At 43.5% G+C, this 26,408-nt stretch overlaps 1 protein-coding gene and 2 long non-coding RNA genes across 7 annotated transcripts in view; 2 read left to right on the top strand and 1 right to left on the bottom strand.

The window, feature by feature from the left end:
* Positions 1-1,262, bottom strand: part of GMPR (guanosine monophosphate reductase) — a 69,067-nt gene extending 67,805 nt beyond the window's left edge. For 2 of the 5 annotated variants that reach the window (XM_055570695.1, XM_055570692.1), the window contains exon 1: positions 1,064-1,258. In XM_055570695.1, coding sequence (XP_055426670.1) covers positions 1,064-1,150 — 87 coding nt within the window. In that variant the 5' untranslated portion in view covers positions 1,151-1,258. Of the gene's footprint in view, positions 1-1,063 lie in introns of all 5 variants that reach the window. The other 3 variants (XR_008711350.1, XM_055570696.1, XM_055570694.1) reach the window with 3 other exon arrangements.
* LOC129645467 (uncharacterized) lies at positions 832-26,408 on the top strand. The gene is made up of 2 exons (XR_008711358.1): positions 832-964; positions 25,926-26,408. It is a non-coding gene; the product is annotated as an uncharacterized LOC129645467 (long non-coding RNA).
* On the top strand, positions 1,465-8,094 carry LOC129645464 (uncharacterized). The gene is made up of 3 exons (XR_008711353.1): positions 1,465-1,610; positions 7,134-7,266; positions 7,601-8,094. It is a non-coding gene; the product is annotated as an uncharacterized LOC129645464 (long non-coding RNA).

The following is a 26,408-nucleotide window of genomic DNA, read 5'->3' as shown; positions in this document are numbered from 1 at the left end:
GCCGGCGCAGGCAGGCAGGCAGGCAGCCCAGATCCTCGCAAGGGGATTTATTTATGGTCCTGGAAGGGGGGGGTGGGGGTGGGGGGAGAAACCTATGCTGGCTCAGCCTCCCCCTGTTTACTTGTGCAACCCCTGCCTCCAGACACAGCAGTTTCCTCACCTTCCTCTCCAGTTCGAAGCCCCAAGCAAAGCCATCATCACCCATATACACATCTCCAGGGGATTCTGCCTATCTGTGTAACTAGTTTATCCTTCAAGACTTGACCTTCCTCCTGCCCCGACCCTCTAGCTCTTTCCAGTCTGGTCTCCACATGTTCCTCGGGCTTTGCTCTCATTATTAAGGCAGAATGGGCAACAACCGCTGCCCCTCAGCGGTCCCATTAGCCCCCACACCCGCACCCCAACGTTTCCAGCTTCTGGGAGACTGGGTTGGACTCCAGCTGTCCAGTAAGGGGGTTCCGCCAGGCACAGGTCCCCAGCCTCACTTCCAGAAGTCACTGAAACGCAGAAGGTAAACCCTGAACTTTTGCCCCGGAGTTTCCCTGAGTTTCAGACCTCCTAAAATAAATTCCATGGCTGGACCTGATACTAAAGCAGTCAGAGTTCTCCGCAGAGAGACGCTGCCAAAAAAATCCCCGTCCCTGTACACCTGGGCTCCGCTGCGTCCTTTTCACCCTATATACACCCCTCAACCGGCCCCTGCCCTCGCCGTCACTCTTTCTGAATCGGCTGACCACTTGGTCTTCGCTCCTCTGGGGTTTAGTTCCGTTGTGCCTTTCCCCTCGCCGCCCCAACCGGACGCATTGAGGATTTTAGGCCGGAGTCGGACCCCTTAAGGACAACTCGGACCTCTTACAGACACCTCCTGTCCTGGCAGGGGACCAGCTGGCTTTCCCTCTCTCCGGTGGTGAGAAGAGCAGAAGGGGTCGGCGTCCTACCCACCCCCAGACACACAAAAAAGCAGGTGAGGTGGGCGCACAGTACAGCGCCTCTCACCCACCTCCCCCGCGCCACCCCGAGAAAAAAACAATCCCACACCAATGCGGCTTTCGAAGTGCCCCACCTCGGCTCGACTCTTGAGGCTGCTTCGCTTGGGTCGGAGCAGGACATCCTTGAAGTCTAGCTTGAGGTCCGCATCTATGCGGGGCATGGTGCGGGCAGCGCGCTCGGGCCAGCTCGGCTGGAGCCCGCAGCTCCTTCCTGCAGTACAGACTGCGCGGGACGCTAGCAGCGGGGTTTGCGGGGAGCCGGGAAGGTTAGGACGGGCGGGGCGGGGCTCCGGCGGGCAGGGCGGGGCCTCCGTTGGGAGGGGCGGGGCTCCGGCGGGCGGGGGCGGTGCCGCGGGAGCGTGAGGGTGGGAGGCTGTGCCGCGGCGGGTGCTCTGCCCGCGCGCACGCGGCCCCCTTAAGGCCTCGGGCCGCCCCCAGCCGCTTTCGGCCCTGCCCCGCCCTCCGGAGGCCCCGCCCCCAACGGCGGCGGCCGAGGTGAAGAGCGGAGCAGGGGACTGACGCGGTGGGGACAGACCAGATGGACGCTAGGAAGTCCGCTCGTGTGACACTTCTAGCCGCTGCCCGCCCCTGTTTACGGGCTTGCTCACTGCGGTGACCAAAGTATGTGTGTGGGGGGAGGAGGAGTGCGACCGTCTCGTCTGTCACCGAGGTCCCCTGTAGGGAGGAGACTTGGCCTGTGACCCCCTCACCCACGGAAAAGTCCACTCCTTGAAAGGCTTCCCTTCTTTCCTTTCAAGCCCCGTGTGCCCGTCAGGTGCTGAGTCACACCTCTCACATGCCAAAAACGAAGAAACCCTTGGGAAGGTGGAGAGAATTGGGAAAAGAGAGTGGGCAGGTGACTCTATTTAGCCGTGGTGGACTTGTTGAGGCAATCTTTGTGTTCCCTTTGGATTTCAAGAGTTTGTATTAATCTAAAAGCGTGACGTCTGTAGTCGGCGGAGATCCTGAGATTCTAGGGGCCTTAGTCCTTCTGAGAACGAGTGATGTCAGCTTATTTTTAGTCCACTTGTTGACCACGCTGAGCCGTCATTACGCGTTAGCAATGTGCTGAAGTGCCCGCCCTGCACCTGCTCATTCGCTTGCACAACAGCCCAATGAGGAAGGAGCCGGTTTGCAGATAAGGAACTTGAGGACATATAAAGGAAATGACTTGCCCAAGGTTACAGTAAAGTTAAATAGAAATCTCTCAGTCCTTAAAACTTATTACAACCTTAGCTAAAGCTGCTTTTGTCTTGGGACCTCTCTCTGCCTGGGTTCAAAACCTGACCCCACCCACCACATTCTAGCTGGATGACCTTGGGGGAGCCACTTAATAATTTATCTAAACCTGTTTTCTCATAAGTTAGATGAAGAAAGACATTTAACGCTATCCTCTCCCACGTTTGGGAGAGAATTAAATTGTTTGTGCTTGTGGGTTTCCCATAATTAATACATGGGAACTGTTTATTTAGGGTCACATGTAGCATTATGTGCTTTTTGCTTTGCATCCTCAAACTAGATTGCTAACTGCACAAAAGCAACTTTCATTTTCTTTCACTTGTCTGCAGGCTTGACCTGTTCTCAGGGAACTTATATTTGGTACAACTAACCATAAAGAAACATCACAATGTTCATTTAACACAAATGTCTGCAAATGATAAAGTTCTCAGCCCGTCCCATTTGCACCATAGGAAGTTCCTGAACTTTCATGAAAGGAAATGAAAGTTATCAGGGAGAGAGTGAAAATCACCACAATTAGCTGGACAGGCTAAATATTTATGACCCTTATGGAATCATTTGTTGGGAGCCAGCCAGATGGGCTGCTTATTTTCAAAGTCTTAAGTTAATTCTGATCTTAAGTTCCTAACTAAAAACAAGGTAAAATGTAATTATTTATGGTATGGTTATTTGAAAATGATACTCCCAGCAGGGAAGAGAAACTAAGCTTATGAAGGATATGCCTGGGGTTACAGTAATAGGGGTGAATGTGGGCTTTATAGTTGTTATTACCTACCACATCTTACTCAGATGGTAAAGCATCTGCCTACAATGCAGGAGACCTGGGTTCGATCCCTGAGTTCGATCCCTGGGTCGGGAAGATCCCAGGGAGAAGGAAATGGCAACCCACTCCAGTATTCTTGCCTGGAAAATCCTATGGATGGAGGAGCCTGGTAGGCTACAGTCCATGGGGTCACAAAGAGTAGGGCACAACTGAGCAACTTTATTTTTACATCTTAAAGGAAAAGCCTCCTTTGGGTGACCTTGCTCATTAACCAGGAAGGTACCTCTCCTCTTGGTCTCTTGTCCACTCCCTTTCTATAGGATAGAGACAGAAGCCCACTTTGTGCATTCCATTTCCTTTCCTTCTGGAATGTTCCATCATACCTTTCCTCTTCCCAGGCACAAAATCATGTTCCAGGGGTCTTAGCTAAGAACTCAGAAGGGCAGAGGAACAATTGTTTCTTCTCTAAAATTTGTTACTTTAAGTTACAGTCTAACCAAGTCTGTATGCAGAATTGAAATAGGAGAACATAAGGTTCAACCTATTTATAATTTAAATGTAATAGATTTACAAGGTATATAAATACAGGGGAAGATTTGACTTAATTGAAGCACTAAAAGGAAAATGAATATATTAAATATGCGGTATAACATGTTTATAGAAATTTAATTACATTTATGAACAGGACTAAACACTTTCAAAGGCTTCTTGATGGTAAAATTTCCTAACTTTATAAAAAGATGATTAGGAACCTAATTTTGAAAAGTTAAAGAATTTGAGGTTTTAAAAGTGCAACTTCGGGGCAGGGGGTAGGTTTAGCAGTTGTCTTCATTTCTATTGCTGTATAACAAATTATCAAAAAAAAATTTAGCAGTTTAAAAACATGATTTCTATAGGTCAGAAGTTTGTGTCTGGCTTAGTCAGTTCCTTTACTTTAAGCTTTTATCAGACTACAATCCAGGTGTTAGCCAGAACTGTGATCTCATAAGAACCTCAATTGGGGAAAGACCTGCTTTCAAACTTTCTCAGATTGTTGTGAGAATGCATTTCCTGCAGCTCCGAAACTGAGGATTTCAGTCTTTCAGAGGTCTTTCTCTGTTCCTGCTCATACTTATTCACTCAGTCATGTCCAACTCTTTGTGACCCCATGGACTGTAGCCTGCCAGACTCCTGTCCGTGGGATTCTCCAGGCAAGAATACTGGAGTGGATTGCCATTTCCTCTTCCATGGGATTTTCCCTACCCAGGGATGCAACCCACGTCTCTTGTGTCTTTTGCACTGGCAAGTGGATTCTTGATCAGTAGCTCCACTTGGGAAGCGCCTCTGCTCCTAGCGGCTGCTTGCAGATCCTTGCTATATAGGTTTCTCCAACATGCCCGCGTATTTCCTAAAAGCGTGCTTCCTCAAAGCTGGCAATAGAATTTGAGTTTACTAGCCAGATGAGTCCTGTCTGTGTGTGTGCGCGTGTGTGCTAAGCTGCTTCAGTTGTGTCCAACTCTTTGCAACCCTATGGATAGACCACCGTGACAGCTCCTCTGTCCATGGGATTCTCCATGCAAGAATACTGGAATGGGTTGCCTTGCCCTCCTCCAGGGGATCTTCCTGACCAAGGGATTGAACCCATGTCTCTTATGTCTCCTGCATTGGCAGGTTGGTTCTTTACCGCTAGAGCCACCTGGGAAGACCAGAGTCCTCTTCAACAAAGTGTAATCACTAATGTCTCATTACTTTGCTATATTCTGTTAGAAAGAAGCTCAGGTCCTGTCCATACTCAACAAAGAGAATATTAAAAGGGCATGAGCTCCGGGAGATGGGAGGCATGGAGGAAACTCTAGGGCCTGTCATAGCTTTTTTCTACTTTTTTTTCCCCCATCCCAGGATTCAAACCAGAATTTTGAACTGTATTTCATTTAGTTCTCGGCACCAAGAGCGTCCTTAGTCTCCTCCAATCTGAGACAGTTTCTCAGGTTTTCCTTATCATTCATGACCTTGACACGTATGAAGAGAATTGGTCCTAGATTTTCTCCCTGAGTTTGGGTTTACCTGATGTTTTCTTAATATAAGACTTGGGTTAGGATGTGTATGTGTGTGTGAAGAATACCACAGACGTGAAGCACTCATCTCATTGCATTATGTCAGGGGCTCATGATATTAATGTGATTTGTTACTGGTGATGTGGAAGTTGATGACTTTGATAAGGTCATGTCTGCCAGGTTTCTGTACTGTAAAGTGATCCTTTTCCATTCTCCATGTTCTTTTCAAAGCGAGTTACTAAGCCAGTCTACACTCGGGCAGAGGGGATTTAGCTCCACCTCTTGGAGGGAAGGGTTACCCTGGGTCGGGAAGATCCCCTGGAGAAGGAAATGGTAACCCACTCCAGTATTCTTGCCTGGAGAATCCCATGGACAGAGGAAGCCTGGTAGGCTACCGTCCACGGGGTTGCAAAGAGTCGGACACGACTGAGCGACTTCACTTGGAGGGAAGAGTGTCAAAAAATTCATGATGTATGTTAATGTGCTGTGCTCACTCATGTCTGACTCTTTGCGACCCCATGGACTGGGACCCATCAGGCTCCTCTGTCCATGGGATTTCCCAGGTGAGAATACTGGAGTGAGTTGCCATTTCCTTCTCCAGAGAATCTTCCTGACCCAGGGATCAAACTCGTGTCTCTTGCATCTCCTGCATTCTTTACCACTAGCACCACCTGGGAAGTCCTTAGTACTGCTCAGTAATTAGTAAATAAATTTGGGGAGATATTTTGAGGCTGTACAACTATCCTATTTCTCACTGAAGCTTCTTCTATTAATTTTAGCATTCATGATTGAAAATTTTTTACTATTTGCTTTTCTTCTCCTCTACTAATATGAAAGTTATATTCTCTGTTTCTGTTATGTTCTTAAAAAGTCTTTATTAAATGTGTTTGGAACCCACACCCCCTGCACTGGAAGTCAAAGTCTTAACCACTGGACCGCCAGGAAGTCTCCGTTTCTATTTTTTTATTCAGTTCCTAGAAACTATAACATGTGTCATATCTTTTTGCCTTTTCATACTGTCTTAAAACTCAGCATTCAAAAAACTAAGACATGGCATCCAGTCCCATCACTTCATGGCAAATAGATGGGGAAACAATGGAAACTGTAACAGGCATTATTTTCTTGGGCTCCAAAATCACTGCAAATGGTGAATGTAGTCATGAAATCAAAAGACGTTTGCTCCTTGGAAGAAAAGCTATGACCAACCTAGACAGCATATTAAAAAGCAGAGACATTACTTTGCTGACAAAGGTCTGTCTAGTCAAAGCTATGGTTTTTCCAGTAGTCATGATGTGAGAGTTGGACTGTAAACAAAGCTGAGTGCCTAAGAACTGATGCTTTTGAACTGTGGTATTGGAGAAGACGCTTCACAGTCCCTTGGACTACAAGGAGCTCAAACCAGTTAATCCTAAAGGAAATCAGTCCTGAATATTCATTGGAAGGACTGATGTTGAAGCTGAAACTCCAATATTTTGGCCATCTGTTGCGAAGAACTGACTCTGGATAAGACCTTGATGCTGAAAAAGAGGGCAGGAAGAGAAGGGGACGACAGAGGATGAGATGGTTGGATGGCACCACTGACTCGACAGACATGAGTTTGACAAGCTCTGAGAGTTGGTGATGGACAGAGAATCTTGTCGTGCTGCAGTCCATGGGGTCACAAAAAGTCGGACACGACTGAGTGACTGAACTGAACTGAATAACGTGTATTTGGCTTATTAAGTTCTTAAATTATTAAAATCTTTACCCCATCCCCAAATAGTACAAAGATTGCAAAACACCCCAAGTCCATTCATCACATTCCTGACTTACATGCTATTTTTAGCACAATATTTTGAGTCTGTTATTAATATTTATTTATTTTACCCCAGTAGATAATGTCATTGCTGTTGCTATTTTTAAATCACTAATTAGTTTCACCCATGTTACCCCTTTAATCTTTTTGATCTCAGGTCTGCTAGCTGGGATGGATGTCTAATTCTGAAGACTATTCTTTAGGATTCTTTTTTTTTTTTTTTTAGTGAAGTTTCCCTTGTGATGAACTCTCAGTTTTTGTTTGTCTGAACATGTCTTTATTTTGTCCTCATTTTTGAATAATATTTTTCGCAGGTATAGAATTCTAGATTGCTGGTTACTTTCATCAGCACGCTGATAATCTTTCTCCGAGAAGTGCCTTTTGGTGTCCATTATTGCTGTGAAGGAGTCAGTTGTAAATCTACCTGTACATCCTGTAATGGAGGCGGTACTGTATTGAAGCTATGATGGCTCAGGCATTTCCCCCTTTGCTTTATTGTTTCTTCTATTCTGCTCAACAGTCAAACAGCCCTCTTTACACTCAGCTGGGCAGTGGGGAGAAGCTGGGAGCTGAATGTAGATCCCCTTCATCCTAACACTGAAGATTTAGGGTTCCCCTTTGGGGGGGGTCCCCATTTTGTGTGGGCAGGGTCTACTATCAGACCCTCTTCCTTGCATGAGACCTGAGCTCTGACAGTTCACTTTCCCCTGACACAGATACTGAACTGAAGCAGAGGTGAGGGGTGTCAGCAGATGCTCCAATAATGTGTTTACCTCTACAGGTACTGATGTCTGGCTGAACACTAGCCCATGAGCTTCCCAGTGTCTTCAATTCTACAATGCTGAACAGGCTTCAAGTTGTTGTGAAGTCTGATATTTTTCACTATTTTTAGAGGGAGGGTTGATCTGTATGACCTAGTCCATCATTAACCAGCAATTAGAACCTGACAGTGGTCGCTCAATCACTAAAGTTTAGGGCTTCCCTCATGGCTCAGCGGTAAAGAATCTGCCTGCCAATACAGGAGACACAGGTTCAATCCCTGGTCTGGGAAGATCCCACATATGGCCACAACTTCTGAGCTTGTGCTCTAGTGCCTGGGAGCCGCAACTTCTGAAGCTGGCATGCCCTGGAGCCTGTGCTCATCAATAAGAGAAGGCCCTGCAATGAGAAGCCTGCATACTACAAAAAGCAGCCCCCGCTGCAACTAGAAAAAGCCCACTGCAGTGACAAAGACTCAGCACATCCAAAAATAAATAAAATTATTTTTAAAAAGCACTAAGGTTTATGGATTAACAGTGACTGGGCCAGCTGTCATTTGTCAGACACAAGTTTGAAGGAAGGTCACATTTGGTAAAGTATGGCCCCAGTCCTTTCCATTTCTCAAGTGATTACTCTCCACCTGCCCTTCTGCTAAACCCTCGTGGTGCATTGTCTCCTTGGATTATGGAAACAAAGCTATGAAATACAGCCTGTTTTTATTCCCATTTAAAGGTTGAAGAAACAAAGTAAGATAGAGCTGTTTAGGACCTGCCTGACTTCAGACTTCTGCTAGGCAAACAGTCTTACCTATAGAAAAACAAAAATCCTTGTTGAATTGGATAGAGTTCAGTTCAGTTCAGTCACTCAGTCGTATCTGACTCTTTGTGGCCCCATGAACCGCAGCACACCAGGCCTCCCTGTCTATCACCAACTCCCGGAGCCCACCCAATCTCACGTTCATTGAGTTGGTGATGCCATCTAACCATCTCATCCTCTTGTCGTCCCCTTCTCCTCCTGCCCTCAAGCTTTCCCAGCATCAGGGTCTTTTCCAGTGAGTCAGCTCTTCACATCAGGTGGCCAAAGTATTGGAGTTTCAGCTTCAACATCAGTCCTTCCAATGAACACCCAGGACAGATGTCCTTTAGGATGGACTGGTTGGATCTCCTTGCAGTCCAAGGGACCCCCCAGAGTCTTCGCCAACACCACAGTTCAAAAGCATCAATTCTGTGTTCAGCTTTCTTCACAGTCCAACTCTTACAGCCATACATGACCACTGGAAAAACCATAGCCTTGACTAGATGGACCTTTGTTGGCAAAGTAATGTCTCTGCTTTTGAATATGCTGTCTAGGTTGGTCATAACTTTCCTTCCAAGGAGTAAGCGTCTTTTAATTTCATGGCTGCAGTCACCATCTGCAGTGATTTTGGAGCCCAGAAAAATAAAGTTAGCCACTGTTTCCCCATCTATTTTCCATGAAGTGATGGAACCAGATGCCATGATCTTCGTTTTCTGAATGTTGAGCTTTCAGCCAACTTTTTCACTCTCCTCTTTCACTTTCATCAAGGGGCTCTTTAGTTCTTCTTCACTTTTCTGCCATAAGGGTGGTGTCATCTGCATATCTGAGGTTATTGAGATTTCTCCCAGCAATCTTGATTCCAGCTTGTGCTTCTTCCAGCCCAGCGTTTCTCATGATGTACTCTGCATATAAGTTAAATAAGCAGGGTGACAATATACAGCCTTGACGTACTCCTTTTCCTATTTGGAACCAGTCTGTTGTTCCATGTTCAGTTCTAACTGTTGCTTCCTGACCTGAATACAGGTTTCTCAAAAGAGACTCCATTAATTAAAAATATATCTTGGAGACATTACTTCCAGCCTATTAGGATGGATATTATTTTAAAAATATAAAGTGTTGGCAAAGATGTAGAGAAATTGGAATACTTAATTCTTGCTGGTGGGAATGTAAAATGGTGAGGGTGCAGTGGGAAACAATTGGGCAGTTCCTCAAAAAGCTAAACACAGAATTACCATACGATCCAGCAATTCCAGTTCTGGGTATATACCCCAAGCACTGAAAGTAGGGACTCAAACAGACACTTGAACATAAGTGTTCATAGTAGCATTATTCACAGTAACCAAAAGATGGAAATACGTAACTTGTCCATGGATGGTATATTCATACAATGAAATAGTATCCAACCTTTAAAAAAGAACGGAATTCTGATACATTCTTTAACATAAATGAACCTTGACTATATTATGCTAAGTGAAATAAACCCATCTCAAAAGGAAAAATCTTGTAAGATTCCACTTACAGGAGGAATCTACACAAATTCACAGACACAGAAAGTAGAATGGAGGTTACGAGGGGCTGGGAGGAGGGGAATTAGGGTTTGATGGGTACATACAGAGTTTCTGCTTGGTGATGAAAATTTCCTGGAGATAGTAGTGATGGTCGCATGACATTACACATGTTCATAACGTTACCAAATCGCACATTTTAACACGGTTAAAATGGTAAATTTTGTGTTATGTGTATTTTGCCACAGTAAAAAGTCACCAAAATGTAAATGCAGTAAATCATGTTTTTTTTTTTAAAGTAGTTTGTTGATATAAAATATGTCATTCCCCCCACCCCACCATATTTTACCTTAATTCAGTACTTCCAAAGCAATGTCATTTGGGGTTATGGAAAAACATGGTCCCAATCCTAAAACCATTTACTGAGACATGGTCTATGTAGGTTTTCCAAATTCTGGTTGGAACTCAATTAATGTATACTCAATTCTCAAGGGATTTGAAATGGCACACCAAGAAAAAAAAAATCTACTCAAAAGGATATATAGATCAGGGCATTAAGGAGAGACAAAAATTGTATTAGGAGAATAATAAAAGTAAAAAGAAAAATAAAAAATTTCATCACATAGAAATGTATTACATGGTCCTAAAGCTAAAACATGGCATGAGTGAACATCAATATTCATGGCAAGAGTGAATGTCGACATTCTAGGGATCAGCGAACTGAAATGGACTGGAATGGGTGAATTTAACTCAGATGGCCATTATATCTACTTCTGCAGGCAGGAATCCGTCAGAAGAAATGGAGTGGCCATCATGGTCAACAAAAGAGTCCGAAATGCAGTACTTGGATGCAATCTCAAAAATGACAGAATGATCTCTCTTCGTTTCCAAGGCAAACCATTCAATATCACAGTAATCCAAGTTATGCCCCAACCAGTAACGCTAAAGAAGCTGAAGTTAAACAGTTCTATGAAGACCTACAAGACCTTTTAGAACTAACACCCAAAAAAGATATCCTTTTCATTATAGGGGACTGGAATGCAAAAGTAGGAAGTCAAGAAACACCTGGAGTAACAGGCAAATTTGGCCTTGGAATATGGAATGAAGCAGGGCAAAGACTAATAGAGTTTTCCCAAGAAGATGCACTGGTCATAGCAAACACCCTCTTCCAACAACACAAGAGAAGACTCTATACATGGACATCACCAGATGGTCAACATCAAAATCAGATTGATTATATTCTTTGCAGCCAAAGATGGAGAAGCTCTATACAGTCAGCAAAAACAAGACCAGGAGCTGACTGTGGCTCAGACCATGAACTCCTTATTGCCAAATTCAGACTTACATTGAAGAAAGTGGGGAAAACCACTAGACCATTCAGCTATGACTTAAATCAAATCCCTTATGATTATACAGTGGAAGTAAGAAATAGATTTAAGGGCCTAGATCTGATAGATAGAGTGCCTGATGAACTGAGGAATGAGGTTTGTGACATTGTACAGGAGACAGGGATCAAGACCATCCCTGTGGAAAAGAAATGCAAAAAAGCAAAATGGCTGTCTGGGGAGGCCTTACAAATAGCTGTGAAAAGAAGAGAAGCAAAAAGCAAAGGAGGAAAGGAAAGACATAAACATCTGAATGCAGAGTTCCAAAGAATAGCAAGAAGAGATAAGAAAGCCTTCTTCAGCGATCAATGCAAAGAAATAGAGGAAAACAACAGAATGGGAAAGACTAGAGATCTCTTCAAGAAAATCAGAGATACCAAAGGAATATTTCATGCAAAGATGGGCTCGATAAAGGACAGAAATGGTATGGACCTAACAGAAGCAGAAGATATTAAGAAGAGGTGGCAAGAATACACAGAAGAACTGTACAAAAAAGATCTTCACGACCCAGATAATCACAATGGTGTGATCACTGACCTAGAGCCAGACATCCTGGAATGTGAAGTCAAGTGGGCCTTAGAAAGCATCACTACGAACAAAGGTAGTGGAGGTGATGGAATTCCAGTTGAGCTATTCCAAATTCTGAAAGATGATGCTGTGAAAGTGCTGCACTCAATGTGCCAGCAAATTTGGAAAACTCAGCAGTGGCCACAGGACTGGAAAAGGTCAGTTTTCATTCCGATCCCAAAGAAAGGCAATGCCAAAGAATGCTCAAACTACCGCACAATTGCACTCATCTCACACGCTAGTAAAGTAATGCTCAAAATTCTCCAAGCCAGGCTTCAGCAATATGTGAACCGTGAACTTCCTGATGTTCAAGCTGGTTTTAGAAAAAGCAGAGGAACCAGAGATCAAATTGCCAACATCCACTGGATCATGGAAAAAGCAAAAGAGTTCCAGAAAAACATCTATTTCTGCTTTATTGACTATGCCAAAGCCTTTGACTGTGTGGATCACAACAAACTGTGGAAAATTCTGAAAGAGATGGGAATACCAGACCACCTGATCTGCCTCTTGAGAAATTTGTATGCAGGTCAGGAAGCAACAGTTAGAACTGGACATGGAACAACAGACTGGTTCCAATAGGAAAAGGAGTATGTCAAGGCTGTATATTGTCACCCTGTTTATTTAACTTATATGTACTCTGCATATAAGTTGCATGATGTACTCATGCATCATGAGAAATGCTGGACTGGAAGAAACACAAGCTGGAATCAAGATTGCCGGGAGAAATCTCAATAACCTCAGATATGCAGATGACACCACCCTTATGGCAGAAAGTGAAGAGGAACTAAAAAGCCTCTTAATGAAGGTGAAAGTGGAGAGTGAAAAAGTTGGCTTAAAGCTCAATATTCAGAAAACGAAGATCATGGCATCCGATCCCATCACTTCATGGGAAATAGATGGGGAAATAGTGGAAACAGTGTCAGACTTTATTTTTTTGGGCTCCAAAATCACTGCAGATGGTGACTGCAGCCATGAAATTAAAAGACGCTTACTCCTTGGAAGGAAAGTTATGACCAACATAGATAGCATATTCAAAAGCAGAGACATTACTTTGCCAACAAAAGTTCGTCTAGTCAAGGCTATGGTTTTTCCAGTGGTCACGTGTGGATGTGAGAGTTGGACTGTGAAGAAGGCTGAGCGCCGAAGAATTGATGCTTTTGAACTGTGGTGTTGGAGAAGACTCTTGAGAGTCCCTTGGACTGCAGGGAGATCCAACCAGTCCATTCTGAAGGAGATCAGCCCTGGGATTTCTTTGGAAGGAATGATGCTAAAGCTGAAACTCCAGTACTTTGGCCACCTCATGGGAAGAGTTGACTCATTGGAAAAGACTCTGATGCTGGAAGGGATTGAGGGCAGGAGGAGAAGGGGATGACAGAGGATGAGATGGCTGGATGGCATCACTGACTCGATGGATGTGAGTCTGAGTGAACTCCGGGAGTTGGTGATGGACAGGGAGGCCTGGCGTGCTGCGATTCATGGGGTCACAAAGGTTGGACACGACTGATCTGATCTGATCTGAAAGCTAAAAAAAAAGGCCTCCAAATATGGCATTCTGATTTCTAGGATCAAAATGTGGCTACAGTATTCAATGTCCATAAATATGAAAACAAAGTCCCAGATTCTTCCTGTTCCTGAACTGAGATTTAAAAGGCATTTTTCTCATGGGTCTCTGCTAAGAGAACATTGTGTGATGGCAATGTGAGAATGTCCCATGATCTTTTTCTTATGACATTTGCCTGTATAGGTAAACCCACAGCAAAAATTCAAGGGAAGAAATTCTGTAGGTAAAAGATTATGTTATATAACTCAACAAATATTTCTTGAATCACTAAGCTGTTCGCATAAATATGACAAATTCTCAACCTATCCTCAAAGATTTCATCCAGAAACCAGGGTAGAATCTAGTGACTAAGAAAGAGCCAGAGCTATTTACAGGGCTTGCCGACTAGCCGCCTCACCTAAACGTCACCTGTCTGGTTTAACTAGCACAGTGTTTTGGGTTTTTTTTGTTTTGCTTTTATTTATTTTCTTTCTTTCAATTGAAAGTGCCTGTTGTTAGCAGATGATACATTTTCTGACCCAGAGCAGATCCCACCAATTTCCACCATATGACCCCTAGCCTGATTTATATATTTATTTTGCTTGCCTGACCTTTGCAGACATTTATTTGCAATGTTCGAATGACTTCACACCTGTTAATTATTGCTGTAAAAAAAAATACACCCTGGCTTTTACTGTTATTACTCAGCTGATTAGGGTTATTCTGCTTTATCACCTTGAGGATTTCACTGGGGTTTGTGTGATACAAAGCCAACGGTCAGTGGCATTTCAGCATCACGTTTGGCTTGAGATTTTTTTATTTCAGTGTTCCAGACCTTAGGGTCTTCTCATAGGAGATATGCTTTTCTCTTTCTCATTGACCATTACTATAAGAAGCTGGGCTTAAATCAAAGTGTCCAACTTCCCCCCTCTCCCATGGCCTCTGTCCTCATTAGCTATGTGTTTGTGATGATAATGACAATCTCATTCCACAGCTACTGATTATTGAATTCACAGGACACCGTTCTCCAATTCTGCTAAGAAACTTAAAACAAAAGGCCATCTAATTTGATTTCTACTTCTAGAATGTGTCTCTGGGGTTTGTAACAGAACCCAGGAGCACCAGAGAGCTATTTTAGGCAGAACCATGCCTTGGAGGGAGAGCAAACAGAATGACAAAGGTTCTAAGTGTGTAACACAAGTGTGTGACACGTCTTTGGTACACCGTGTAAAATACTTTAGGATCTCTTCAAATAAAAGGTGCTGTTAAGTCTCTTGGTGAGGAGGACTTTCAGCTGAGTTGCATGGAGACTGGATGATTGTATTAGCTCAGTTTTTTTCAATGCTGTGTCCTAGGCGAATACCCAGGCTCTCCTCATTTTTAAAACATTGTTTAGTGTTCTTGCCAGCTTTGATGAAAGGAAAACATCACCTAATTTCTAACATCTGCTATCAGCTGGCTACCAAGATGGCTACATTCTTGTCTCCAGGACTAGGTGACCTGGGACATCAGTAGGAAGAATTAAGCTTCTCCTACAGCTGAGAAGCTGATAACTAATTTGCTTTTTTTCCCCTTTTGTTGTTGTTCAGACACTCAATCGTGTCCAACTTTTTGCCCCTCCATGGACTGCATCATGCCAGACTTCCCTGTCCTTTACTATCTCCTGGAGATTGCTCAAGGTCATGTCCATTGAGTTGATGATGCCATCCAACCATCTCATCCTCTGTTGCCCCCTTCTCCTCCTGTTCACAATCTTTCTAAGCATCAAGGTCTTTTCCAATGAGTCAGTTCTTTGCATTCAGTTCAGTTCAGTTCAATCGCTCAGTCGTGTCCGAATCTGTGACCCCATGAATCGCAGCACGCCAGGCCTCCCTGTTCATCACCAACTCCCAGAGTTCACTCAAACTCATGTCCATCGAGTCAGTGATGCCATCCAGCCATCTCATCCTCTGTCATCCCCTTCTCCTCCTGCCCCCAATCCCTTCCAGCATCAGAGTCTTTTCCAATGAGTCAACTCTTCACATGAGGTGGCCAAAGTATTGGAGTTTCAGCTTTAGCATCAGTGCTTCCAATGAACACTCAGGACTGATCTCCTTTAGGATGGACTGGTTGGATCTCCTTGCAGTCCAAGGGACTCTCAAGAGTCTTCTCCAACACCACAGTTCAAAAGCATCAATTCTTCAGTGCTCAGCTTTTTTCACAGTCCAACTCTCACATCCATACATGACCACTGGAAAAACCATAGCCTTGAGCAGATGGACCTTTGTTGGCAAAGTAATGTCTCTGCTTTTGAATATGCTATCTAGGTTGGTCATAACTTTCCTTCCAAGGAGTAAGTGTCTTTTAATTTCATGGCTGCAGTCACCATCTGCCATGATTTTGGAGCCCCCAAAAATAAAGTCTGACACTGTTTCCACTGTTTCCCCATGTCAGCAGTGGCCACAGGACTAGAAAAGGTCAGTTTTCATTCCAATCCCAAAGAAAGGCAATGCCAAAGAATACTCAAACTACCACACAATTGAACTCATCTCACACGCTAGTAAAATAATGCTCAAAATTCTCCAAGCCAGGCTTCAGTAATATGTGAACCGTGAACTTCCAGATGTTCAAGCTGGTTTAGAAAAGGCAGAGGAACCAGAGATCAAATTGCCAACATCCACTGGATCATCAAAAAAGCAAGAGAGTTCCAGAAAAACATCTATTTCTGCTTTATTGACTACGCCAAAGCCTTTGATTTGTGGATCACAATAAACTGTGGAAAATTCTGAAAGAGATGGAAATACCAGACCACTTGACCTGCCTCTTGAGAAACCTATATGCAGGTCAGGAAGCAACAGTTAGAACTGGACATGGAACAACAGACTGGTTCCAAATAGGAAAAGGAGTACGTCAAGGCTGTATACTGTCACCCTGCTTATTTAACTTATATGCAGAGTACATCATGAGAAACGCTGGGCTGGAAGAAGCACAAGCTGGAATCAAGATTGCTGGGAGAAATCTCAATAACCTCAGGTATGCAGATGACACCACCCTTATGGCAGAAAGTGAAGAGGAACTAAAAAGCTTCTTGATGAAAGTGAAAGAGGAGAGTGAAAAAGTTGGCTGAAAGCTCAACGTTCAGAAAACTCAGTTCTTCGCATTAGGTGGTCAAAATATTGGAGCTTCAGCTTCAGCATCGTCCTTCCCATGAATATTCAGGGTTGATTTCCTTTAGGATTGACTGGCTTGATCTCCTTGCTGTCCTAGGGATTTTTTTATTCCCTTGAAGTTATGAAAATTTGTAGAAAAACAATGGAGGGAGAGCAATCAAGGGGGAGCATTTCAGCACTCTTCTCATAGCACCCCCCATCATACTTTTGATTTATTATAATTTTTATCTTTTTTTTTTTTTTTTGGTCATGCCAAGCGGCATGTGGGATCTCAGCTCCCTGACCAGGAATTGAACCTGTACCTCCTGCATTAGAAGCGCTGAGTTTTCACCACTGGACCACCATGGGAGTCCCATTATACTTTTCAAAGGGAAGGGGTCCTCTTTGAGAACAGAGAGCAGTAAGAAACCAAGCACTGAACTGTTCTGGGCACCCTAAGCAGCAAAATTTTGTTTCTTCCAGTACCAGAGGGAGCAAACTCAAATCAAATCTATTCTTCTGGCTCTTCCCATAACCTTTTGGGTATCTAAATAATTAGGTTCTCTGGACTTTCCAAAACCAAGAGTTGACTTTCTTCCCTGTGTTTTTCTTGTCCTTGCAGGGCAGCAGTTGTTAAATAGGGTGGCAAGAAAAACAACCCCACACTCAGATCACAAAAAGCTAACTATCCACACAGCATCTGGCTTCTGTAGACATTTAATGAGACCACGATGTTCCCACCTCCTGTTTTAATGAATAAAGACCTCGGCTCTCAGCCTCAGGCTGGTTTACATGCAGAATGTACAAAACGAGGTGACTGCCACTCTTTTCTTCTACTTGGCTGTTGACCCTTAGCCCATTTTCTTCCTGAGCTGAGCTGTCTTTATTTTGCTTCTACTGATTCATAAAATCTCTTTTCCCCTACCTGTTACTCCTCAAGAGCTAAAAAGATCCCAATTTCAAGAATCAGTAAGATCTCCAAAAAATCAGAGTCTCTCTTCTCCTGGACATATTAGATTATCATGTATTGTTGTGTGTGTTCATATAGCTAATGTAATATTGGACATAATGTAGTTTGGCATGGAACAGCCCAGAGCAGTGCTAACTCAAGTTTCTCATTCTTCATCCAAACTGAATTCAGTTTATACCAGGGGTCACACACACACGTGTGTGGCAGGGGCAGGCAGGAAATATAAATAAGTTACTGGTCCTGGTATAATTCATCATTTCTTGGCTACTTCTCTTAAGCCTGGACAAGAATATAAATAAGGTTGAAGGGATTCTAGGGTCACTGTCAGTGTTTTTGGACAATAGCTGGTAAAGAATCTGCCTGCAGTGCGGGAGACCTGGGTTTGATCCCTGGGTTGGGAAGATCCCCTGGAGAAGGGAAAGGCTACCCACTTCAGTATTCTGGCCTGGATAATTCCATGGACTATACATGGGGTCACAAAGAGTTGGACATGACTGAGCAACTTTCACTTTTCAATGCTTTTGAAAAGAGTAGAAATGAGAAGACAAAAGAGCGTTTATCCACAGATCCACTTGTGGTTCTCCTGTGGGAACAATTTTGCTTTCCCAGGGGATACTTGGCAATGTCTAGAGACCTTTGTGGTTGTCACAGCTGGAAAGGTGGGATGCTAGTGGCATCTAGTAGGTAGAGGCCCAGGGTGCTGCTTAATACTCTTCAACGTATAGGACAACCCCCATCACGAAGAATTATCCGACCTAAAATTTCATTAGTGCTGAGGTTTAGACACCCTGCCCTAGATGGATACAGATTGTGGCCTTCAATTTCTTTCCCCACGTGTTCCTCCAAAACTATTCTCTATCATATGTTTTAAATATTTATCTATTTGGCTGAACCAAGTCTTATTTGCAGCTGGTGGGATCTTCAATCTTCATTGCAGTACATGGAATCTTGAGTTGTGGCATGTGGTATCTAATCCCCTGACCAGAGATTGAACCTGGCCCTCACCTGCCTGTATTGGGAACTCAGAGGCTTAGCGACTGGACCACCAGGGAAGTCCCTCTCTTGCATATTTTTAACTGAAATCTAAAACTTTTCATTGTAAGTTTAGTTGAAAGAGATGTAACTCCTAGCTTATTTCAAGTGTAAACATTATATTATTTTGAAACATATCAAATGAAAACAACACTGGGACTGCTTAGGGTTTATCATTATTCACTTGCAAAATACATGAAAAAACTGTGCTTTTAGAGTTGAAAATTCATATTGTTCCTTTTTGTCCTTGACTTCCTATTTCCATTCCATGTTCCCGACAGGAAATTATCCTAGTATGACCCATTTCAAGCTTCATGAAATGAACTGATTGGGATAAAAGGCTCCTCTCGATCACCCCATTATGCTTCTCCATCAGAAAAATCTGTATCTGCCACCACAATTTATATTTTATTATTCCTGTGATTGTAATGATCTAATCACCTGTGTTTTTTTATGGGTTGAGTTATAACCTTTATTTGACACCACCGATCAGTTCAGTTCAGTTTAGTCACTCAGTCATGTCCAACTCTTTGCGACCCCATGAACCGCAGTATGCCAGGCCTCCCTGTCCATCACCACCTCCCAGATGAATTCTATGTCCATCGAGTCGATGATGCCACCCAACCATCTCATCCTCTGTCGTCCCCTTCTCCTCCTGCCCTCAATCTTTTCCAGCATCAGGATCTTTTCCAGTGAGTCAGCTCTTCACATCAGGTAGCCAAAGTATTGGAGTTTCAGCTTCAACATCAGTCCTTCCAATGAATACCCAGTACTGATCTCCTTTAGGATGGACTGGTTGGATCTCCTTGCAGTCCAAGGGACTCTCAAGAGTCTTCTCCAACTCCACAGTTCAAAAGCATCAATTCTTAGGCGCTCAGCTTTAGAGTCCAACTCTCACATCCATACATGACCACTGGAAAAACCATAGCCTTGACTAGATGGACCTTTGTTGGCAAAGTAATGTCTCTGCTTTTTAATATGCTATCTAGGTTGGTCATAACTTTCTTTCCAAGGAGTAAGCGTCTTTTAATTTCATGGCTGCAGTCACCATCTGCAGTGATTTTGGAGCCCAGAAAAATAGTCAGCCACTGTTTCCACTGTTTCTCTATCTATTTTCCATGAAGTGGTGGGACTGGATGCCATGATCTTAGTTTTCTGAATGTTGAACTTTCAGCCAACTTTTTCACTCTCCTCTTTCACTTTCATCAAGAGGCTCTTTAGTTCTTCTTCACTTTATGCCATAAGGGTGTTGTCATCTGCATATCTGAGGTTATTGAGATTTCTCCTGGCAATCTTGATTCGAGCTTGTGCTTCCTCCAGCCCAGCGTTTCTCATGAGGTACTCACCACTGATCAAAACTACCTAAATAAATTATGTATATAAGTAGTTTTAAGCATCAAAAGTAAAATAACATTAAGATGTACTTTTTATTAAAACCATCAGTCTGGACATTTCTCCAAAGGAGACATATAGATGGCCAACAGGCACAGGAAAAAATGTTCAACATTGCTAATTATTAGAAACATGTAAATCAAAACTACAACGAGATACCACCTCACACCAGTCAGAATGGCAGTCATCAAAAAATCAGCAAACAAATGACTTCCCTAGTGGTCCAGTGGTTAAGACGCTGCACTTCCAGTTGAGAGGCTTGATCCCTGGGTCAGGAACTGAGATCCTCCCAAAAGATACGTTGAAGTCCCAACTCCCAGAATTTATGACTGTGACCTTTTTTCCCCTTGGTTATAGGATCGTTGCTGATATAATCAGGTTAAACTGGGGTCATTAGGCCCTAATCCAGTGGAGTTGGTGAACTTAAAAGAAGAGAGACAGGGAAAATGCAGGGTGAGGATGGCTGCAGAAACTTGAGTGATACATCTCCAAGCCCAAGAATGCTGAGCGCTGATGCTGTCCTCAGACACGAAGAGTGAAGCTTGAGACACTGGAGAAGGCCAAGGCAACCCACTCCAGTATTCTTGCCTGGAGACTCCCATGGACAGAGGAGCGTGTCCAACTCTTCTCTCCTGCGAAGAGTTGGACAGAACTGAAGCAACTTAGCACCAGCCTCCAGCACTATGAGAGAATACATTCCTGCTGTGTTTAGCCACCCTGTGTGTGGCACTTTGCCACGGCAACCCTAGCAAATGAATACAGAGAGTCTTGAAGACAACACACATGGAGAGGAGGGGGAAGGAAGATGGGATCAGCATACGGGGCCCTGAGCCCAAGAGCCTCCTTCATGTCTGCACTGGAGGTGGCTTGCTGGCCTCACCCTGGCCCCAGGAGCACATTATGAAGTGAAGATGATAAGAATCCTAGCTCATATTAGCTCCTGGCAGGAGTAACTGTGTTGGGGCACCCACAGCACTCTTTAAAATCCCGAAAAGACAAGTGACCTATGGTCATGACCGCAGGGTGTCCTCCAAGTGCTAGAGGAACCGGTGGACTATGGCTCCTCTCATGTTATCTGCATGTATTTTGAGTTGTTTGAGCAGTTAAATTGTGGCTCCCTGTTCAACAGGATCATTGGAAGGGTTATTGAAAACAAATTTACTTAACCTTTGCTTTTAGGTTTCAGTTTTTTCCTTTCTTCCTTGCCAGGGCTCTGAGGGTGGTACAGGTTACATGGTTGACATTTGCATGCATGTTGGAAAACCTGTCTATTTAGAATGAAAACCTTGGGCTGAGCTTACGTTAAGAGAAATTCCCTAGCAAGGAAATTGCCTAGTGAGACTATTTCTGGATCAATTTTTTGCTGTAATAATAGCATTGCCTTCCTGCAGGGGAGAGCCTCGGGCCATGCAGACTGAAGTGTTATATTACAACTAAGACATGGGAATATCACATTGACCAAGGAAGTTTAAAAGAGTCAGTTGCCAGGTTGGGTGGGCAGGTATGATAACATCACAGTTGGGTGCTATGCTGGGTGGGACTGGGTTCCCTGAATGACACTGGGCACGAATAGGCCAAAGCACATGATAAGTAATAACTGGAAAAATCAGACACAAACAAGTGTTTTTAATCTGTTCCCTTGCCCTCTCTGTGCCCAAACATGCTGCTGAGTGTTATGCATTGTCTCGGGCAGGGAGGAGGACATGGGGCTGTGGAAAATCCATCTGGTCATAGTCAGAATTTATGACCAGATGGAAGAAGAAGCCCGCTGAAGTGCAGGCACCCTTCTAGGGCCTGGAGGTAGGCACTGGATCAGGAAACGGCAAAGGTGCCGAGGTGGAGGGCTGATGCTCTGTGGGGGAAGTGCCTTTAGCAGCTGCTTCAACCCAAGCTTTTCCCTCTTAAGTCATCAGTGATGTGATTTCCATACACAACTTTCCTGAACACTAAGGAATTGTTATTAACAAAAATCCTTTAACTAAAGTAAACAAAGTTCTCTTACCCAGGAAACCCCATGGATAGCAGGAGCCTGGTGGGCTGCAGTCCACGTGTGCCAGAGGTGCTTGTGTGCTTAGTCACTCAGTCGTGTCCAGCTCTTGTCAAGCCCGTGGACTGCAGGTTCTTCTGTCCATGGAATTCTCCAGGCAAGAATACTGCAGTGGGTGGCCGTTCCCTTCTCCAGGGGATCTTCCTGGAGGGATCGAACCCTTGTTTCCTGCATTGCAGGCGATTCTTTACTATCTGAGCCACCAGGGAAGTCTGGGCCACAGTCCCTGGGGTGGCAAAAGAGTCGGACACAACTTAGCAACTGAACAACAACAATGAAGTTGTCTTAGATGTGTCAATACTGAAGATGACTTTGAAAGATTTCACCTTAAAACCACATATTGAAATCAGTTGCACAAACACACATTTCAAATTATAGTCAAAAGGCAAAATACCAAATATGCAGACACCTTCTTAACACAAGGGTGTTGACACTAGTGTTCCGATTCTCTTAAGCATTTCTATATTTAACACTGAATCTCCCCAGGTTGAAAAACACTTATTTGTTCAAGGAAGATGGTTTCACTACCAGTTAACCCAAGTTCTATACTGCGAGACATACAGCTGAAGGTCCCGGATTCTCATCTGGGACCCTGACGAAATGGGCATGGTTCTTGCTATTCCTATATGATTCCATAACAAGAGAGCAGTGGTCACTCACCCGCTTCCTTGGGTTTAAATTATGCACCTGATCTAATTCTTCTGAGGAGTAGGCAGGAGGCCCCAGCTCCACCTCACTGGTAAACTTTTAGATAAGTGAACTTTTTTTTTTTTCCTATAACCCTGGAAACCTTGAACATGATGGGACCCTACCATGTTTAAAGATCTCCAGGCCTCACAGAACCTTCTAGTCTTCCATAGTTAAAAACGAGATGATATAACCCTTTCAGACATTGAAGCATTATCAATTAAATTTTGTATTTTTAGGTGTTTTTCACTCACTGGAAGTTATTACTTATGAAGCTAACTAACTGATATTCTCAGCAGTGGCCACAGGACTAGAAAAGGTCAGTTTTCATTCCAATCCCAAAGAAAGGCAATGCCAAAGAATGCTCAAACTACCGCACAATTGCACTCATCTCACATGCTAGTAAAGTAATGCTCAAAATTCTCCAAGCCAGGCTTCAGCAATATGTGAACCGTGAACTTCCTGATGTTCAAGCTGGTTTTAGAAAAGGCAGAGGAACCAGAGATCAAATTGCCAACATCCGCTGGATCATGGAAAAAGCAAGAGAGTTCCAGAAAAACATCTATTTCTGCTTTGTTGACTATGCCAAAGCCTTTGACTGTGTGGATCACAACAAACTGTGGAAAATTCTGAAAGAGATGGGAATACCAGACCACCTGATCTGCCTCTTGAGAAATTTGTATGCAAGTCAGGAAGCAACAGTTAGAACTGGACATGGAACAACAGACTGGTTCCAAATAGGAAAAGGAGTACAGCAAGGCTGTATATTGTCACCCTGCTTATTTAACTTATATGCAGAGTACATCATGAGAAATGCTGGGCTGGAAGAAGCACAAGCTGGAATCAAGATTGCCGGGAGAAATTTCAATAACCTCAGATATGCAGATGACACCACCCTTATGGCAGAAAGTGAAGAGGTACTAAAAAACCTCTTGATGAAAGTGAAAGTGGAGAGTGAAAAAGTTGGCTTAAAGCTCAACATTTAGAAAACGAAGATCATGGCATCCTGTCCGATCACTTCATGGGAAATAGATGGGGAAACAGTGGAAACAGTGTCAGACTTTATTTTTTTGGGCTCCAAAATCACTGCAGATGGTGACTGCAGCCATGAAATTAAAAGATGCTTACTCCTTGGAAGGAAAGTTACGACCAACCTAGACAGCATATTCAAAAGCAGAGACATTACTTTGCCAACAAAGGTCCGTCTAGTCAAGGCTATGGTTTTTCCAGTGGTCATGTATGGATGTGAGAGTTGGACTGTGAAGAAAGCTGAGCACCGAAGAATTGATGCTTTTGAACTGTGGAGTTGGAGAAGACTCTTGAGAGTCCCTTGGACTGCAAGGAGATCCAACCAGTCCATTCTGAAGGAGATCAGCCCTGGGATTTCTTTGGAAGGAATGATGCTAAAGCTGAAACTCCAGTACTTTGGCCACCTCATGGGAAGAGTTGACTCATTGGAAAAGACTCTGATGCTGGAAGGGATTGAGGGCAGGAGGAGAAGGGGACGACAGAGGATGAGATGGCTGGATGGCATCACTGACTCGATGGACGTGAGTCTGAGTGAACTCCGGCAGTTGGTGATGGACAGGGAGGCCTGGTGTGCTGCGATTCATGGAGTCAAAAAGAGTCGGACACGACTGAGTGACTGAACTGAAATGAACTGATATTCTCTATCAGCCAGATGATGCTTTTTAATGTTCAATTTTCCACATTCTGTATTCTTCATTGATTTAATAAATGAGCCAATAACAGCAACAAGGCTTAATAAAAATGCATCTATTCACCTGCTTATACAAATTTTTAAAATCCTGTTAATTCTCACTTTTTGCATCTCACTCTGGACCCCATGGCTTTCCAAATTTTCATGTATATCAGAGGGCACAGTCATTATTCTCTATTTGAAGCTTAAATCATGTCAGCTTTGGCAAGTGAGGCCTTTTCAACATGTTTTGTTGTCTAACATATGATCTCTATTCTGGCCAACTTTTAAAATCTTTGAACTTGATGGAATCCTGAAATGTTTTTATAAACTTCCTGCCTCTTAAGGTCAGGCCAGTCTTACAGATATTACCAATGGTAGCGAGCTGACTTTTGGATTTCTCTCACAGCTTATCTGATTGATGAATCCCAGCCTTCAAGGTCACTCTGCTGACAGGACACACCTAGGTTTGAAACCCAGCATCGCCACTTGCCAACTGTTCCTGGGCAAGGTTTTCATCTGTTCGGAGCCTGTTTGCTCATGTAAACACTCAGATAATACTGATACCCAGTTCAATGAGAGAATTAAGTAAGATAATGTATATATATTCTTTATCACTGTGCTTGGAACATATGATTTAATAAATAGTAGCTGTAATAACGGAGCAGGCAATGGCACCCCACACCAGTACTCTTGCCTGGAGAATCCCATGGACAGAGGAGCCTGGTGGGCTGCAGTCCATGGGGTCATGAAGAGTCAGACACAACTGAGCGACTTCACTTTCACTTTTCACTTTCATGCACTGGAGAAGGAAATGGTAACCCACTCCAGTGTTCTTGCCTGGAGAATCCCACGGATGGGGAAGCCTGGTGGGCTGCCATCTGAAGTGACTTAGCAGCAGCAGCAGCTGTAATAATATGTTATTTTTAATATTATTTTATGTAGAAGTGAACTCAGACTAATTAATGAGTAACGTGGATTTGTGTGTACATGTTAAAGACTAAACATATGTTGCAACCTAAGTGTCCATCAACAGATGAATGGATAAAGAAGATGTGGTATATATATGTACAATGGAATACTACTCAGCCATTAAAAATAATGAAATAATGCCATTTGCAGCAAAATGGATGGACCAAGAGATTATCATACTAAGTAAGCCAGACAAAGACAAATATGGATTCTAAAAAAATGACACAAATGGAATTCTTTACAAAACAGAAATAGACTCAAAAACATAGAAAACAAACTTATGGTTACCAAAGGGGAGGAGGGGAGGGATAAATTAGGAATTTGGAATTAAAATATGCATACTACTATATACATATAATAGATAACCATCAAAGACCTACTGTATATGTACAGCACAGGGACTATACTCAATATCTTATAATAACCTATAATGGAAGAGAATATAAAAAAAGAATAAACACACACACACATATATATATATACACATACATATATATATATATAGGAATCACTTGGCTGTACACCTGAAACTAACACAACATTGCCAATCAACTATATTTCAATAACATTTTTTAAAATAAATTGGAATTAAAAAATGACTGACCATAGGCTTTCATGTACATTTCAGTCTACCCCAGTCTTGGGTGTTGCCACCACGGCTCCTGAGAAGTGATTGCCATCCTTGAAGAAACCCTAGCAGGAGATGTCACCTCACGTTGAAACTCCACAGCCTCTGCAAGAAGTCGAGAGTTTCCATGTGTCTGGTCTCTTTCTGTAGTGAAGTTTCCCAGGAGGGAGAAGAGCCACGGCAGCCTGAGAGGCCTGTGGGCTGGGAGGGGAGCTGGGTGCTGGGAGCTGGGGGAGGGCGGATTGGGGCACTCAACAGAGAAGCGCAGAGGCTTGAGTCACGGTCTCTTATTCTCCATTTGGCCCTGGGTCTGATCTCCATTTTCTCTCACTTCTTTCTTTGCATTAGTCAAATGCTGTCTCCTTCAAATCCATAACATATCATCCTCCCTTGTTGCCCCGGAAACAGCTCCTCTTTTCCAGCCTAGAGGGTTTTATTGATCTCTCTGCCTTCTTTCAACCTCTTTTTAAAAATAAAAATGGC

Source organism: Bubalus kerabau, chromosome 3 (assembly GCF_029407905.1).
Source record: "Bubalus kerabau isolate K-KA32 ecotype Philippines breed swamp buffalo chromosome 3, PCC_UOA_SB_1v2, whole genome shotgun sequence".
In the NCBI taxonomy this organism is placed as follows: domain Eukaryota; kingdom Metazoa; phylum Chordata; class Mammalia; order Artiodactyla; family Bovidae; genus Bubalus; species Bubalus kerabau.
This window is presented reverse-complemented; position numbering and strand designations above follow the sequence as displayed.